Consider the following 17,618-nt stretch of genomic DNA (forward strand, 5'->3'; position numbering starts at 1 on the left):
GAAAGAGAGCAAGCATCGCGAGACGCGTTTCGTAGTCCACGGATTTGAGGCCGGTTACCATTCTCGTGGTGGCTCGCTTGACGCGCTTCATGAGGGTGATGTCTTTTGTGCGTCCTGAGTGGACAACTTGGGTAGCGTAGTTCAGGACCGGTAGGGCGTGGACCGTGTAGAGTATTTGGAAGTCCATGCGAGTAATACGGGAGAAGGTGCGTCAGATCATCCGTAGAATGGTGAATGCATTTTGGGCCGATTTCTCATGGTGCAGTGAGAAGGACAAGTTTGGGGAGACCCCGATGCCCAAATCCTTTTTGGCATCTTTCCTCATGACGTGTTCTGGTCCTTTCTCACCATGCATAACAAACGCATTCGCTGAGTCTCCTCCAAATGATATATGGACGCACTTTTTGTCACTCAGATGAAGGTGCCAGCCCAACGACCACTGCTTGGCAGCGTCTACATCCATTTGGAGGGCACAGGCATTGGAACTCCAGGATTTCAAGTCGCCCGCAAACAGTAGACATGGACTCGCAAGAACATCTGGGAGGTCGTTGACGTAGATCAGAAACAGGAGTGGTTCCAGGATTGGTCCCAACGGAGCTCACCCCTCCCAGAGTTCCTCACTGCACCATGTCCCCTCTCCTCGCCTTGCATCTTTTACCATAAATCTCTTATTCCATCTCCTCCAATCAGCCCAGTTTGGTTACCCGTTCCCTCCGCACCCTACGATTCGATGCTGAAGGCTCTAAAAAACGGATCCACCCGACATCTCGGTGCCCCTGTTTTACCCTCTCATTCCCTGTCCCTTAAACACTTCTCCTGCCCTTCCACCCCGCGTGACCTAAATCCCGCTCTTTCTGTTGAGCTACCACACACGGTACCACCTCCTGACTATGTCGATTACATTTTTACAAACGATTGCCCGACCCAGCCTGTTATTCTTTGTCCGTGGGGCTCCGCTACCTCCCCTGCTACTCAAACGNTTATTATCTTTCCGTATCTCGTCTGCGCCTCCTGTCCACAAGGATAAGAAATATTTAACGGTTGACAATTCCCACTTTAGCTACATGCCTTTTCTCCACAGTTAGTCCTTCCGTATGCTGAATCTTATAATCCGACTTCTGTAATTGAGAAAGAAGAAATTAAGATGGAAGCAAATTTTGTCGGACGGCTTTGCATCCGTTCTGAGCTTCTCCTGATTGTAGCATATATCCTGGACAGTTTTTCTGTTAATAAAAATCACTCATAGCAGAGCACAAAATGCCAACTGAGACTTAATAAATACGCGCGGTATAGGGTCTCAGGGGCAACCCGTTTCGCAAGGTTTCACGCTTTCGTTTAGACTGTGACTGCGTCATTCTGAGGTCAACTCGTCGAGCAAACACGCAACACCACATTTTCTCTGATCCCAGATTTGCAAGCTCTGAGCTACTATGATTGCAAACATCTGAGCCAGTGCAGAACCGTCGCAATGACATATTCCAAAACCGCTTCAAATCGACCGCATACCTGTATATCATTTACTGATTTTGAAATAGGGCAGCGTCGCCTCACCGTAGAAATGGGAATTGAAACCACTTTTGGCTACCCGTTATTTCAGGCCACAGTCCAACTCAAATCCCAGTTCCTTCTAGTAGAACGTTTTGACACATCCTATTTTGGGTTTTAAGGTAAACACAGATGTCTTTTTACCTCGTTTAGATGGGAGCGATTAGTTACCATGCGCGCTCAACGGACCCAAATGTATCCTCGATCCATTCTGGTCTTAATCGCTCACGTTCTTTCGGCAAATCCTAATTACAATGAATGTTGTAAACTACTTACCCAAGATGTTCATTTACATGGCTGTCCACGAACCCAAGTACGACGTCGGTGTGGCGGTGCTGCGACCTCAATACCCAGTCTGATTGCTTGCCTGTAGTTCACCATATATTTAATATTTCCAGGACGAGCGCGTCTCAAGCACCCACAATTCCATCGCAAACCGTTTAATCCATGCCAAGACTTGAAAGCACTAGTCTGCTTGTTGTGCCAATATACCCACTATTGCATTCAACAGCACCATCGAGGGTTCAGTAAATCCTCGGGATTTGGACCTTGCCATGAACCATATATACCTTGCAATGAACGTCATTAAAAACAAACAGAAAAACACTAAGGCGAAATTCTTGACTTTGTTAAGCGGTACGCCCGCTGCAAGGACGAAAGACTTTTAACGCAGATTGCGAACGGCTGCTTCATCTTGAGTTTTCACGTACATGTATTCTTGCGGTTATTTCCAAATCCAATGAACAAGATAGCGCCTGAGAAAACCAGCTTTTCCAAAAAATTACACACCGTTCTTACGGGTGCTCCACGCAGAGTCATTAGCAGCCAATAAAGCACTCACTCCCTTACAGTGGGCCTCAAGCATGTTAAAACAACTAACAACCCTGTATCCGACATCATTTTTGAGGCGATTGGGCGGTGATATGTGATTCCGTGGGCAGCGAAACGTTTCAGGTTAACCTATGGGATTCACAGACGTAACAAGAAGCCTATGTATTTCCGGATTCATGGATTCACGGATTGATACACAGGATCAAGGTCTTTGCCTAAGTTTCCCGAGTAGGTTTTGTCCTCGTCGTTCAGCGGCTGTCGTTCTACTGAAAAGCACAAGTGAAAGCACGGGGCAGTATGCTCACAAGTGCGAAGAATCGCATAAACATATGTCCAGTGGTGCTTTGAACTGTGTTCTAGGAGGAGCATGGTCAACCTTCGGAGGAAGGTCATTCCACGCAGCTACTACACGAAATGAGAAAAAAATTCTGCCTGATGAATATGAGCGCTCTGAGCTTGAAAATTTTATAACTATGTCCCCGCCTGTGTTCGCTGGGTCTGCGGTAAAAAATCTGTTGCCAAGCTTTGTTCAAACAGGGTATAAGTAAGAATAAGGTCCCTTCGGAGGCGACGATACTCCAGGGGAAAGAGAGCAAGCATCGCGAGACGCGTTTCGTAGTCCACGGATTTGAGGCCGGTTACCATTCTCGTGGTGGCTCGCTTGACGCGCTTCATGAGGGTGATGTCTTTTGTGCGTCCTGAGTGGACAACTTGGGTAGCGTAGTTCAGGACCGGTAGGGCGTGGACCGTGTAGAGTATTTGGAAGTCCATGCGAGTAATACGGGAGAAGGTGCGTCAGATCATCCGTAGAATGGTGAATGCATTTTGGGCCGATTTCTCATGGTGCAGTGAGAAGGACAAGTTTGGGGAGACCCCGATGCCCAAATCCTTTTTGGCATCTTTCCTCATGACGTGTTCTGGTCCTTTCTCACCATGCATAACAAACGCATTCGCTGAGTCTCCTCCAAATGATATATGGACGCACTTTTTGTCACTCAGATGAAGGTGCCAGCCCAACGACCACTGCTTGGCAGCGTCTACATCCATTTGGAGGGCACAGGCATTGGAACTCCAGGATTTCAAGTCGCCCGCAAACAGTAGACATGGACTCGCAAGAACATCTGGGAGGTCGTTGACGTAGATCAGAAACAGGAGTGGTCCCATGACGGAGCCTTGAGGAACTCCAATGGAGGCATGCGATAGAGAATAGTAGGTCGAGCCTATTCTCACTCAGAATGATCTGTCTGATGGGAACGCCTTACTTCAGCGGATGATTTTTCTTTTAATCCCGTAAGACGCGAGTTTGTGGAGCAGCGGGACATTCGTGACCCTATCAAATGCTTTTCAGAAATGGAAAAATATGGCATCCAATATTAGTCTTTCGTCCTTGGCTTGGTTTAAGATGTTCATAAACGCGGGCATAGTTGTCACGCAAGAGCTGTGTGGGAGAAATCCGTGTTGAGCTGGAGATATCAGGTTGCTGGAAGTAAGGTGATCTAGGATAGCTCGCTTCAGAATGTGTTCCATCCCTTTGCACGGCAGGCTAGTGAGGCTAATAGGCCCGTAGCTGCCAGGCGATAGTCGGTCAACAGTTTTGTAAACTGGCGTGATAGTAGCTTCCTTCTAAACTGGGCGGAGGTGAACTCCGTCAAGCGACTGACGAACACATCAGTACTAAATGATTTGCCAGCATAGACGACGTTTTCTTCAGGATCCTCGGATGAACCTCGTCATGCCCCAACTCGCAAAATGGGTTTATTTTGTGAAAGAGTTGACGAATGTCCTCCACCGTGAAGTCCAAGTCGGTTAGAGGCTGTTCGTAATTCCGCCTTGACAAGAGTGAATGTGGCGAGGACGCTGGAGAACACGCATAGTGTTCTCTGTAGACCTTAGATACCACTGTTGGTCCACTCGCGGGGTCGCCGTTTTTGTCCCTCAAGGAGAGCACAGATAGCTTGTTTCTGCGGCGATGTCTCATTTATTTGAACAATACGTTCTTGTTTTTCCAAGCGAGGTCCAAGATGGTGGCATGTTTCCGTATGTTCCATTGGCGGCTTTCTGATTTACATCGTTTCCGCATTTTACGAAATGATAGCTCAAATTCTGTATCCCCTGTAGTTGACTTTTTGAAAAAAGTTGGGACCTCTTTTCCGGAAGTAGCTGAATCCTTTTTGGCAGCCTGCGGTTCATCCGAGTGCGTGTTATTTTTATGGGTAGAACATCGCGTCATCCTCGTGAAACTTCTGGGCAATAGTCCTATATAATTCTTCCGCTGGAGTGGGTCCCATTAACCTGTTTTAGATGCGCATTCCTGAAAAATCTGCACTGCGGAAGTCCCGAAACCACGTTTGGAGTTCAGGATTTCTGGCGCAATAGCAGATCAGCACAAAGTGGTTGCTATGTCCATGTAGGGCGTTAAGTGGTACCTGATCAACGAGGTGTTTTTCGTTAGTAATCAGTAAATTGGCCTGCGCGATATCTGGTGGGTGCAACGACATGTTGAGTCCATGCGCTCTGTTGAACGACTTTAATCTGTGCCGCTGCAAAGAGTCCGCTGGATTCTACTCTCTGGAGCTACATCCACGAGGCCTTTGGAGCGTTGAAGTCACCTACCAGCAGGAGATGCGTGAAGTGTTGGTTGGAGGAAAGTTGCTTTAGGGTTCGTGTGAGGAATCGGTCATCTTCAGGGGAACTCGAGGGGCTACGGTAGACCACACCGGGAACGAGAGAATCAGACCCGCGTGGCGGGATTTAGACCCACAGTGCATCGCAAAAGGTGCAGAAGTGGTACCAGAGAGGACAGTTGGGATTGGAATGGCTGCAGGTAAATACAGAGCAACCCCGCCAGCCCTCTCTCGTTTTGAGTCAGCTCGAAAAATGAAGTAATGTTCTATCGAGATATCCGCGTTAGAGACGTCTGGCGTGAGCCAGGCCTCTGTGAGTGCGATTACAGACAGATATTCAAGGCAAGTGTGGCGAGTTTTTAAGGCTAAGCTGGTAAAATTAAGTCCAATCATGTAGGAAAAACTCAATGGCCAGTAAAACTGAAGTGGCTAAGACAAGCGATCAAATGAGACACGACAGGGGTACATGTTTATCTAGGATCTCAGCGATCAAAGACTGTCCGAGCTTGCCAAAATGAACCATTATTGTGCCAACACAGAAAAAGGTTACTAGCACACGGGGACGTGGTGTGGCAGGGGAAACCTAACATAAGGACTGGAGATATTTGTACTTTCGAGGTGGTTGACAAGATTTTCCGATGGATATTCGGGTAAGTGAGGGTAAGTGAGTGCAGGAGTAATGATCACCAGTCTCTAAGTTACTGCTGTTAGCCTCAGTCAACGGGTGAAGCATGGCGGAAGAGTTTTTAGGCACCAGCCTCTTACGCTGTTAGTGAAGGATGTGAGAGGCTCATTGCGTATATATATTCATTTTCTGTATGTGTCCTTTCCCGGGGGCAATAGATAGGTGCATGTGATTTGTTCTAGTGACAAGGCGGCCTTTGGTTCGGTACTACCCCAATTATTGCGAAGGTAGCCACAGCTTTGCATGTCGATGTAAGCCCTCTTGCTATCTTTTAGGTTCTGACTGCGCATCTGCTGTAATATGTAGGCAGTTGCGGCTGTATCCTCAGGATGGGCATTGTGATGAGCGACCGAACGGAGGGGCCTCTACTTGATTGGGTACCTGTTGCGAGTGATTAGCTTCGCAACGTTTGTTTAAGAAACCCATCGAGCATTATTTGTTGTGTCCCATTTTGTCCCAACAGACAGTAGTTCTGAATGTGCCAAAGATACTTTTATGATGCTCAAAGTGCAATTTTTTTACAATGAGCCAACAACACACGTCGCTGTGGGTGGTGGTGACATCAACACTCTGATAGGTCAGTTAAGGGCTGTCGAGGCCACGCTGGGTGGTCATCTTGAATTGGATACGAGACGCACAGACAACCAAAATTGCCTAGGTCAGATGTGTGCCCATTATGACCTGCTTTAATGAAATACTTTTTTTTCAGAACAGCGAACCTAGCTCAAGAACGTGGTGGCCAACAACAAACTAGTCCCAAATCTAAATTGCCCACATCATTGTAAATTACCAGGGGCGTGGCTTGACCACTACTTTTTGCTTCTTCTTAAGGATGGTAAAAAATCTCTACCTACTTTAGTAAAAGCGACATCACCAGCTAATCTAATAGAACTCCGCCCTGTTCTCGGAGCACTTCAATATTTTACCATTTTTACCTAATTTTGCTTAACATGCAAGTTGCTAGTTTAGAGTCATTTCTTCCAATCAATTTTTCTGTCCATCAAACATGGAAAGACGTTGTGTGTATTGTTTGGTCATCTCTCGTGTCATTCCACAAATCTCCATGGAAAGCATCTACTATTGTGGTGCAATAGGGTATTATTGCACTGAGTTCGTTCAGCTACAGTGTTGCTCGTTGTATTTCAAAAATGATTCCCCATGCAAACTTATTACCCAGAAATCTATTATGCGACTCCGATTCAAACAATGTAGAATGCTTATTGATTCAGTCATTACCAGTCAAACCAAGTACGCTTTTGGCTGATGTTGGAAGGTATGTCGCTGCCATTATTTTGCCCGCGACAAGCTGGACGTGCCAAGGGCGGCGTCGATTTCCTGCATTTTACTGTGGCCGACAGGTTTGTCCATTACTCTCCATGGTTTGATGCGCTTTGAGGATAATGGTGTTATCCCCCCACTCAATGAGCGATTGGACTTGCAGGTTTAAACTTCAGTCATCTGGCCATCACCAAAAGAATCTATCTCACACGCTCGTAATGTTGGTAGCCGTAATCAGATATTGACATCAAGTTTACTGCCAAATATTGTGTTAAATGTACACACATGATTTATAGCGAATCTATCAAACTTACAAACTAAATTCCAGATAAACTAGTCCGCCATTTCGGAAGTCCACCCACGCCAGTCCCGATACGTTTGACTTCCCTAACCACACCGCCTCCCTACGTGCTTATATCGGTTCGCTCAAGATTTCTGGCGTTTTATTGTCAAGTGTTGGCAAACTCAACCAGTGCTTGGTTGCTAGTATATCAAGCATTAATCCGCTCCTATCCTAACCCATTTAATCACTTGTTGTCATCACCCTAATTGTGATAAACGCTAAGGTGTTTCTTTCTCCAATAACGCACATCATCCTATTTGATGTCTCTTCAAACTCACCAGGCTTCGCTGATCTCATCCCATTCCATCGTCTTCCCAAGCTTCGACTGTTGGCAAAACCTGGTTTGGACGCCCTGTTCGGCTGTTATTCACTCCACCTGGCAGTCACGAAGAGACTGGACCTTACCATGGTGTGACGGTTTGCGCACCTCAACGATCCATTGAGCTATACTGGAGAGTATCACGCGACACTCACAGTCTCTCATATCAGGTTGGTCAATGGTTAGAGTTCTGACGAACACAGTCCCCTGGCCCTCCAGGTTGGGGGTTGGAACATGTGGCAACTTGTTCTGTAGAAATGGTAACGCATTTGCATTTCCCGCCAAACACCGCTGCTTTGCGATTAGGCTTTTGAGCCAGAGGCTCTGGTTGAGGACCCTAATCGTCCTCCTGTCTAGGTGTGGGCGCCCTGGCAGTATTCCAGCCCACGTACAACCATGAACTGCACACACACAAATAAACTCATGCCACATCCGGTACGGCAGTGAACACTGATGTCATGCTGTCGATGATGATGATGATGATCTGGCCTTTGATCTGCATCTGCGGAGATCCCAAATCGGACAAACAACACCTGCAATCTTATATCGGCTTCGTTCTACCTCTGCCGGATTTCCCTGGCTAACCCGGAAAAGTCCCAATGTTCAAGGACCTGCACATTCAAGCCCAATATCCTTAAATATGACGTCTTCTACGAGGCTGTCCGAAAACCAAGGTATGTCAGTGCAACGATGGCATTACACAGCCACATTCAGTCTGATGGCACACCCACAACTACCCACTTACTACACCTGACTGTGCCCCTCGCCCACTCGTTCAATTAACTGCAACTAAGACCAAACACCTCACTCAGTCCCATCTGCCTCCAGGACGCGTTCGTTCAAATCTCCTGAACCTTCCGTTCTGGTTTAACCATTTCGGCGGGATTTCAGTCTGTATTATCCACAAAGTCAGTAATTTCCCGCACAGTTCACGTTCCAGCTTGTGTGTTGTCACCATTTCGCTCTTCCAAGGAACTTTTACACCGACTCCACTATATCAGCGACACCGATGGGTCTCCGCAGTTTCAATGTACACCAGGATTCTGAAATTCCTGCTTCCCTTAATTCGCTTTGTCGATCCCTTCACTTCATCATCCACACTCTTTATAACGCTGACCGTAAGCTCAACGATCCAAGACCACGAGGATTCTGTGGTGGTTTTATGTTTTGGGTCAAACTGACCGGCTGGTTTAAACCAACTCTGCTGCTTCATCATTTTCACAATTAGTGGTTTTCTTGTCATGCGTCAGGCAGTATGCCTCGGAATGCCCTCCCTCGCGTTTGTCCGCCACCTTGAAATTCTAATATCTACATCGGATAATGCCTCCTGTTGATAACAATTCCATTTTTCCCGCAATCTTCTTTAGCCACAAACTCCACCAGTCATGCTGTTATGCTGGCTCTAATAATATCCTTATTACACACGGTATGTCACCCATCCGTTGGAAGTAAACTTTGTTATTATTTACCTTTCTATGCTCTGGTCAGTTATTTGTGAAACACTTCAGCGCGTTCACGCTGACTTCTTTGTTCCCTTCCTCTTTGATAACCATTCTTTAGCTCTTGTTGGCGCACATCCATGTTGGTTTGAAATTTTTCCATCTACTTCTGCAAGTGCTGATTTCGCGCAGCAAGCTTTGTTAATGTAGTGGGCTCTGAAATTTTACCGAATGCCTCAGTCATTGACAATGACACACACTTTACCGCATAATCTCTCAAAGGATTGTCAAAAGGCTTTGGTGTCTACATCTATTTATGACTCCACGACGTCTCCAGTCAAATAAGGTTGCTGAGGGGTTTGTGCGAACACCCCTACCACTTCCTTCTCTCGCACTTCTTCTGTGAATTAGAACCGCGGAATTGATAATGCAATACAGGAGTGCCGTGCATTCAGTTGCTGGAAAGCGTCCGGTGATTCCTCCTGCATCTCGCTTGCCAAATACGACTGACGTTACGCTTAATCAAGGGTAAGAATTTTTCGCTCACTACAGGAATATTAAATTCAATAGGTGGCAATTTGAGTTAATAATCGCCCTTGTCATCGTGCTGAACACAATTATCAAAGGGACGTTTTCAAATTCTGATAGGTGCGACGGAGCGACTGTTTCTGTTAGGTTACAGCGTATCTTTATCGGAAGCAGAGGTGAAGCGAGGTCATTATTTGGTACTTGGATTGAGCAGACTGGAAGTTGATTATTCGTCCAAAAATCAGATCATCGCTCCGGCTACGTTTGTGGGTTCATTTAGAAGATGCATGGAATCCTAGAGTCCTATGGGCCGGCGGCTCGAGGCACAATGCATTTTTCTGTGAACCCCCTGTGGGTGAAATAAAAACTTTAACGTCAAAATGTTGCACTTCTTTGCATATGTGCTCAGACTGAAAATCCCCTCATCTGCCGTCATTTTTTTGCGATTTGTTTTAATCGATCTCTTTTGAAAATTACTGGCGCACATTCGGCTTTGAACTTCGTTTGCTATGGCTTCGGAAGTGGCTTTCGTTGAGAAATTTGTGGGTGTATCGTTTTCATCCTTCACGGCATTTGAGAAGACCTTAAATGAATACATGAAGGATAACTTTGTGATATTTGTGCATTCAATCCGAAGAAGCCAGTGAGCCGAGTGTATTTTCTAATAAAAAGGTACGCGAAGCACCAGCTGTCCAGTGCGGTTTTGTCTACAGAAGCAAAGGAACCAACTGTCAGTGACCTCTTATTTTCTGGAACACAACCACAAGCTGTCAGATTTTCTGTGCGGTCGGCTTCCAGTCAACCGGCGCCTAACCGAAGACGAGTTAAGCACATGCAAGGCCCTGCTGGGATATGGAACGCCGTCATCTGAGGTGCGGCAGTTTGTGGCGGATGAATTCGGAAAGATTCTTACCACTAGGGATATACACAACTGCCGCCGAAAGTGTCGGCCGGCTACGTTGAGTAGATGCCGCATGGTTGGGTTTTAATATAGCAGATGATATGCCCTCGGTCCCGGCAAAACTTCGGAAGACCGGAAGCGTCCTTGTGTGTCAGGGAGAGGAAGGTCACTATAACCACATATGTTTCTCCCGATGGCAGCAGATAGCGTTATTCCGACGCTTTCCAGATGGTATTTCGATTACCTAAATTATATCTTCCTCTCATTTCGGGACTTCAACGGCCAAATGAACACTCCTCGCGAAGAAGAAAATGCGCCTCCCAGAAGGACATATGTAAACTTCAAAACGGCCAACATATCTCAAAATTTCATGACGTCCATTTTGAGCTTTTTCTCCGTTACAGATGGATGAGTGTGAATCGTGTACCCCTAGCCGCATGTTAGTCATGTACGTCGGTTGAGATCGTTCAGCTGTCTGGTATTACCGACGTAGGCTCTATGTGGCTAGTTAGTTAGGCATCGTGTACCCCTAGCCGCATGTTGGTCGTGTGCGTCGGTTAAGATCGATAAACCTCGAGGTCTTTCTAGCATAATTCGCAACCTATAATAAGAAACTCTGGTTTTAGCCAGCAAACGTGCACGATGTTTAGCTAATAATTAGCGTGGACTACGGAATGTTTACTGGCAACAGAGAATCATCAATCAAAATTTGTTTGCACGAATGCGCCTACGCATATGTTGCATCTCCAAAGGCCATTTAGGTTCTAGAATGTTGAGGAAATTTGGTTCGGTGGGAAAATACCTGAAAGCTACGTTCATTGTATGTGAGTCAACCTTTTCCACAACTCGCGTTTTTTGATCATCAGGTAACGCATTCACAGTTGGCGGTGTTTATTGACCTTGAGAATTTGCTCACTTAAACAAATCGCTATAGTAAATGATTTTCAATAATATAGGAGCATATACATTATACATAGACATTCTACACTATGAAGTGGCAAGTCTGAAAATGCCGTAGATTTCGAGAAATCAATGTCATTGGGTGAATAGCCAGTGGCGTCCTATGGCAATCAAGCCCATACCACTTAAACTTAAGATTAGCTTATACGTACTCCCTTTTAGCTTTAACCTTATGCGTCGAATAGTGCGTATGATCACTGAAATCATGCATTGCAACATCAATCTACATGCGGCTACATCATTGTCGACGAACGGCTCAAGTGAGCTGCTGGTAAGTCTGCCTTCACGAAAGCACGAAGTCTGAGCTCTTATCGAAGATTCATCAGAGACTAAATCGAATGCACATCCTCATTCCAGGCTCATCATCAAGTGAGTGTGGCCTACGAAGAAACAAATAAATAACCGTTTCAGATGTGCTAGCTCATCAAATAAATAAAACTACTCCACCAATGATGGTTTCATAATTTTCGGGCGCGTGCTTGGCGAAGCGTTAATACATACGGTCGTGATGACGAATGACCGTCATTAGCCATCACATCAAGTGATCAACCATACTGAAGACCTCATAATCAGCAGTATGCATGAATACGGACCTAATTAGCCACAATCAGCCAAAATGAGCGACAACGCGAACAGTAATCATAACGAAGAGTACTGGTCGATATCGGTTTCCGAAAATTTCGTTGCGATGTATGACGTAATCAGCCCTAACGACACGCTTTTCAACGGGAACGATCTCCCGTTTGGATGGTGGTAATTCACATGCGAACACCTGGAAAAGCTGCATTATTTCTGATGAGTTGCACATAATTGATAGTGTTATCGCTCAGAGACGCGCATTCGCAACAACAATGCATATTGCATCAAGTCATCCTCTACTTCCATGCTGCACGCAGGGCGAGTCTTCCAGGCAAACAGACCGCGCCGAATTCGGCAAACAACCTCACCTAATTTGTTAAGTCATATGAGTAAAACGGATCTGAATAGAACTTCTGTATCCACCTGGGTGGCGTTTACAATCAAAATTCTGTATATTTCATCTCCTATTTGAAGAAGGACGGAAACCATCAAAGAGTTCTAAGATTTGTTTTTGTTCTTTATCCCGTAAACTGGTCACGCATGCACCTCGAACTAACGCATAATTGAACGAAAAGCTAAAAATAACATCGCAGTGTAGTGTTTAGAAGAAATACATTAAATTCCTGCAATAGCATCAACTTTGACAGTCTCATAGTTTCGCTGAGGTTTATGTCACTTTGATTTCAGTAGTCGGAATCAACGAAACCCAGGGAATATGAATTCAAGAACCCGAGCTCAAGGTGGTGACCTTGGAGTAGTCGTTTTTGATTGGTCGTGAGCGTTGCGCTCCAACCAATGACAAGAACGTTGAAATAGGTCAGATCCTAGCCGGTTTACATAACACGGGTCGGGCTGGTTGTATGTCTTTTATGGGAATTGAGATCCCATACGTACGGTTTTAAACTTTCAAGGAAAGCGCGGAATGAATAATCTGGTCGCACTGTTGTCATCACTACCGTTTATCACACTACATATGTGTGAACCTAGCTGTCCTCCCAATATTGCAGAACTCGCACCCAACGTATGCTTATTTCGCAATGGTTCAGTCCGCTCATACTGCGAAGCACACAAAGTTTGTGCGGACTATCACGAGCTCCATGGTGTACACGCCTTTCTTATTGGAAAAGATACTAATTACATAGAAAAATTCGATCGTGCAAGCATACCCGATATAGAAACATTTACCAGTATAAACAGCCTTTATCGTACCAGACCACATACCGGAGAAGCATGGCGTGTGGGTGACCCGAGGGAAGCAAACTTTACAACGAGCGGGATGGAATTTAGCTGGAATAAGACCGGTGGATCTGAAAGCCGCATCGTTGTGTACTGGCACCAGAAATTGGTCGCTGTTCCCCAGCGGGACCAGATGGGTGTAGCCATGTGTCAATTCTCTCCATCCGTGCACAACTTCTCAGCTGTGGAACAGTTCAGAAAAAACTGGCCTCCGCAAGGTGAGATTGTAACAGAGGGTGACTCGGCAAATGGCTGTTGGGAAGTCAAGACAGTTCACTCAAAGATACAATGTGCATTCAGGTAAGTTCCGTATTGTAAGTAGGATTAAAAACCATTAGGATGACGGGACACTTTGAAATAGTACCTCTGAACATCACGACCCATGGGAGACATAACTTTTCTGCTGACCATATGTTGCGCGACTATTCGAATTTTGAACGCATGGGCTGTCAGCAGAGTCATAGACGATAGTTTATGGCTTTCTGGAGAAACTAAAATTCAACCCTGGATAGTGTGCTCTCCATCGGCAAACTCTAATGGGTCCCGTAGGGGTTTCTATTGAACTGCGTCGAGTCTTGTGGAGTGAGCGCTCTGTAATAATGCCCACTGGTTACCAGTCGTTTTCGCACGATTGTGTAATGAAGTCTTGATTTCAAATTCGAGTAATAGTAATGGCCTCAAAAGCAAGAGGGCCAGTAACGGTGGGGGAAAAACTTGGTATGAAAAGCAAACCGCTGAACGTTTATGTGGTGTGATTCTCCCAAAACCTGAAGCAAGCAGAACACCCTCATTAGACTCGCGAACTGCAGACCAAAAGAACCAATGACTATACGATGACATTGACCAAACTACATTAGTCCACTGCAGCTAATTACTAGTGGCGCATACACTGCGAGCTACAAATTCCTACCAGACGGGAAGTGTAGGGCGAAGCTAACAAGAAATCGTAGGTATACGGGATCAAGTGGTGACGCGTGTATCGTACAGCCAGAAAATAACTGAATTGGTCGGTTTAACACATCCACGCCTGGAAATAACATTTGACCATGCTGAGCGAAACGTAGACACCGGGAACATACTATCAATCTCGGTCGGCCTACCTGCCAGACATGATAATGTGAGTGTGTTTGTTTAGCTGATGTCACTTCGCTGGTACTTGCCCCGTGAATCAGATTAGAACTATGTCAGTCCATTGCCAGATCAGTCTTGCTCACTCTTAATCCAATGAGATATATCCGGTACTATGATATACAATGCAATGCACGGGACCGCATGCGCCCCCGGAACGATAAGTTGGAAAACACTGCGTATGTATAGTCGACTGGATCCAATATATACATCCATATAATTGAGAAATCTTCCGTTGGATGTGAGGAGACCACTGTTTGTAGATGTGATGGTAAACCACGAATGCAGGTAGGGTATCTACAGAAGCGCACTACTTTGTCTTCAAATAGCCACAGTGGACCATATTGAGTAAATTTCTGGGCTGCGCTGCCCGGCACTTTCCAAGACTGAATGACGCGTTCCGGGCTTACCTGACAGGTCAGTATCCGTTCGTCACGTTATCACTTGTTTAATGCAGCACCCTACCGTGCTCGTTTCGTTCACGCTCAGTGCACATCATCTTCTGTGTTTTTTCAACCACTCTTCTTGAATAGGGTAACCTGGTGAGCATTTGCTAACGAGGTATCCATGAACGATGCATACTCGTTCGAACGAACTCTTTTCAACAAAACACACGGGAATCGTTTTGCACTTCTATCCGACATCCCACCACTCAAAGTAGCAAAGGCACTTTTAGATGTTCTGTTCTTGAGGGACTGTGCTGCTACTAGGCATTTTCAGAAACGCAGGAAGTGATGAGCTGAAATCACCAGCCGAATACTTACGGGGTGGTCTAACATCAACTCAGTGGCATATTCTGGTCCGCTGAAGGTCTTTTCTCGTTTTACTCGGGGACAATGATATTCACTCAGTTGCATCATCTAACCGAAATCTCACAAGGGTGAAAAAGAGCTTTAGTCTGCCGTACTGAAACTTCTCATTGCAACACAGCGCGAGGTGACTAAATTCGAAGATTCACATCACCTTGGTTCCCATGATTGCTGCTGGTTAGCTCATTTGGAGATGAGCAGATCAGCATGAACATCAGACACACGTCAGTCCATTTTCGACCCTCGGGAAAGAGCATCCAGGAGAGTTAACAAGTAATTTCGCCACTGAATGAAAAGAATCCGGAAGCGTGATATGGGAGCTCACTAACCACAAAGAAAGGAGTGGTCAAAGCAGTTTCGGCTACCACAAAAGGAAGTCTGATATGGTACAGAATCCAGACTATTTCGAAGAACCGAGCATGAAAAGTTACATATACAAGTATGGACTTGTGCGCTTGTCATCACGTGCGGACGCACTTTCAAAAAAACACAAACCGCAACCAGCCTCATCGCCTAGTACCCTCTATGGCTGGACCTCTTTGTCAGCTTTGTATCTGCAGGCCGTCATGTCGCATATGAACAGAAATCAAATCACTGCAATACTCTGTTCTCCTGGGTGCAAGATAGGCCATAACACACACCTTTTACATACTGGTCATTTTACTAACTTAGTGACTGTAACACGTACTGAGATATCTTGGTAACACAAATTAGCGACCCCCAGTATTGAATCTAGCTTGATTTCATAATACCCCCACCATCCATTTGCTCAATCCGCTCACGTGTTTTGCTCATCTGTATTCGACGAAAATGCCGTCCCGTTCGAGCCTAGTGCGCAAATAGTAAGTGGTATCGTAGAATTTCGAACCCAATGGATCCATTTGACATTCGGAATTGTCTAACCTACTCATCACTCAAAGTTCCGCATCGACAATCTGAACGCGCAGTAATGCAACAGCAAGTTTCCAGATGAATAGATTACGCCCAGTGTTCGTCTCGAATTAGACTCACTTGATCCGGAGAGCAACGGGAAGATTTCAAATACTGGCCACCAGTTTGGTTCCAAGTAATACGATGGAACCGATTTGAACGAGTCCGACAGAAATTCCAGGGAGAGGGAGGGAACAAGACAATTATTGAACAATATTCATCCCCGAACTTCCTCAAAGTACACTCATACTTCCCTGTCAATTAACTGATAAGGATCTGGCACTCTTACGCAGGCAAGCAAACGTTTTATGTGATCCACGTTGAGGTTAGAAGGCTGCATTCACATACGGGCTATCCTAGACTGTGGAAACAAAGTTGGTTCATGGAGAGAGCCTTGAATCACCTGCATGGGCTTGCCTCTGCCGAACTTATTTTCGAGGTCCATCAACATGGTCCGTGTTAAATATACGAATGGGAAGCAGGTCTTTGGATAAAATTGAGTGAGCATGCCCCAGAAAAGGGAATTCCCATTGTGCTAAATTAGTTATCCAGATGCGTCTGCTACAAACGGCCGACTTCCCAACAGGAAATTTCACTCCTGGAAGAGCTGATATCCCCGAGAATAAAAGTCCTCCTGTAGACTAGTCTCGGCAGCTGAAATCCCCCTCTCAACTCTGAACAAGAAACAACTTTAAAGAAAAAACCCAACCATTGAATGATTACGTCCTCGTTACCCCATATGCTCTGACCTCACAATCGCGAGCCGCAACGGTTTATCAAGAACTGCACGACGTAAATCAACTCATCCGCGCATGCCGAAATGAGGAACAAATTTTACTGGCTGAGCTCACTGTCACCACTTGGAGATTCAGCTCTTAGTGAACGGCCAAAAAACAGCGCGTTACAACACTACGCGCTCAAGCGAAAGACTTTTCTTGTTTTATCGTTTGCTTCGTGTGTGTTAGTCATTGACCAACTGGTTTCCTTCATCGCCGTTTGATGCCTATTTATGCACATTGTAGCGGACTAGGACCTTATCAGCGTGTTAGGATAAATTAACAAGCAAAGTAACCAATACAAAATCACAAAATCACAATAGGAAAAGAATGAGTAGTCAAATGGGGACTCACGAATGTGTAGATCCAATAGTCCACTACACCGATCCAAATGCAGTAACTGGCTGTGAAAGGAAATATTCACTTGTCGAAATTTCCCACAGATGGTTCCGCGTGAGTGATATACTCCACGGTAGGAAAATTATCCATGGCTAAAAAATATCACAGGGATTTATTGTGACGTTCAACAGTTGACACAAACACGGAGATTTAGTCCCACTGGGTCAGCAGTCAACAGACAGTTCAACGGAGCGTAAATACGCTCGTTCAGCAAGAAGTCAGCAGCAGGTCGCGCCGGAAAATTGTGTATTCGTAACATTAAAACAAACGTCATGATACAATGTGAACGACAGTTACAAAGTGTGGTT

General features: G+C 45.6%; 1 protein-coding gene across 1 annotated transcript in view; it reads left to right on the forward strand.

Moving 5' to 3' along the window:
• Window positions 1–12,862: 12,862 nt before the first annotated feature.
• Window positions 12,863–17,618, forward strand: part of T265_10008 (hypothetical protein) — a gene marked incomplete at both ends in the record, with an annotated part of 10,529 nt that continues 5,773 nt past the window's right edge. Inside the window, one exon of the mRNA XM_009176249.1 lies at window positions 12,863–13,568. Within this exon, the coding sequence (XP_009174513.1) occupies window positions 12,955–13,568 (614 nt within the window). The remainder of the gene's footprint in view (window positions 13,569–17,618) is intronic.

The sequence above is a fragment of the Opisthorchis viverrini genome (genome assembly GCF_000715545.1).
Source record: "Opisthorchis viverrini unplaced genomic scaffold opera_v5_326, whole genome shotgun sequence".
NCBI classification, from domain to species: domain Eukaryota; kingdom Metazoa; phylum Platyhelminthes; class Trematoda; order Opisthorchiida; family Opisthorchiidae; genus Opisthorchis; species Opisthorchis viverrini.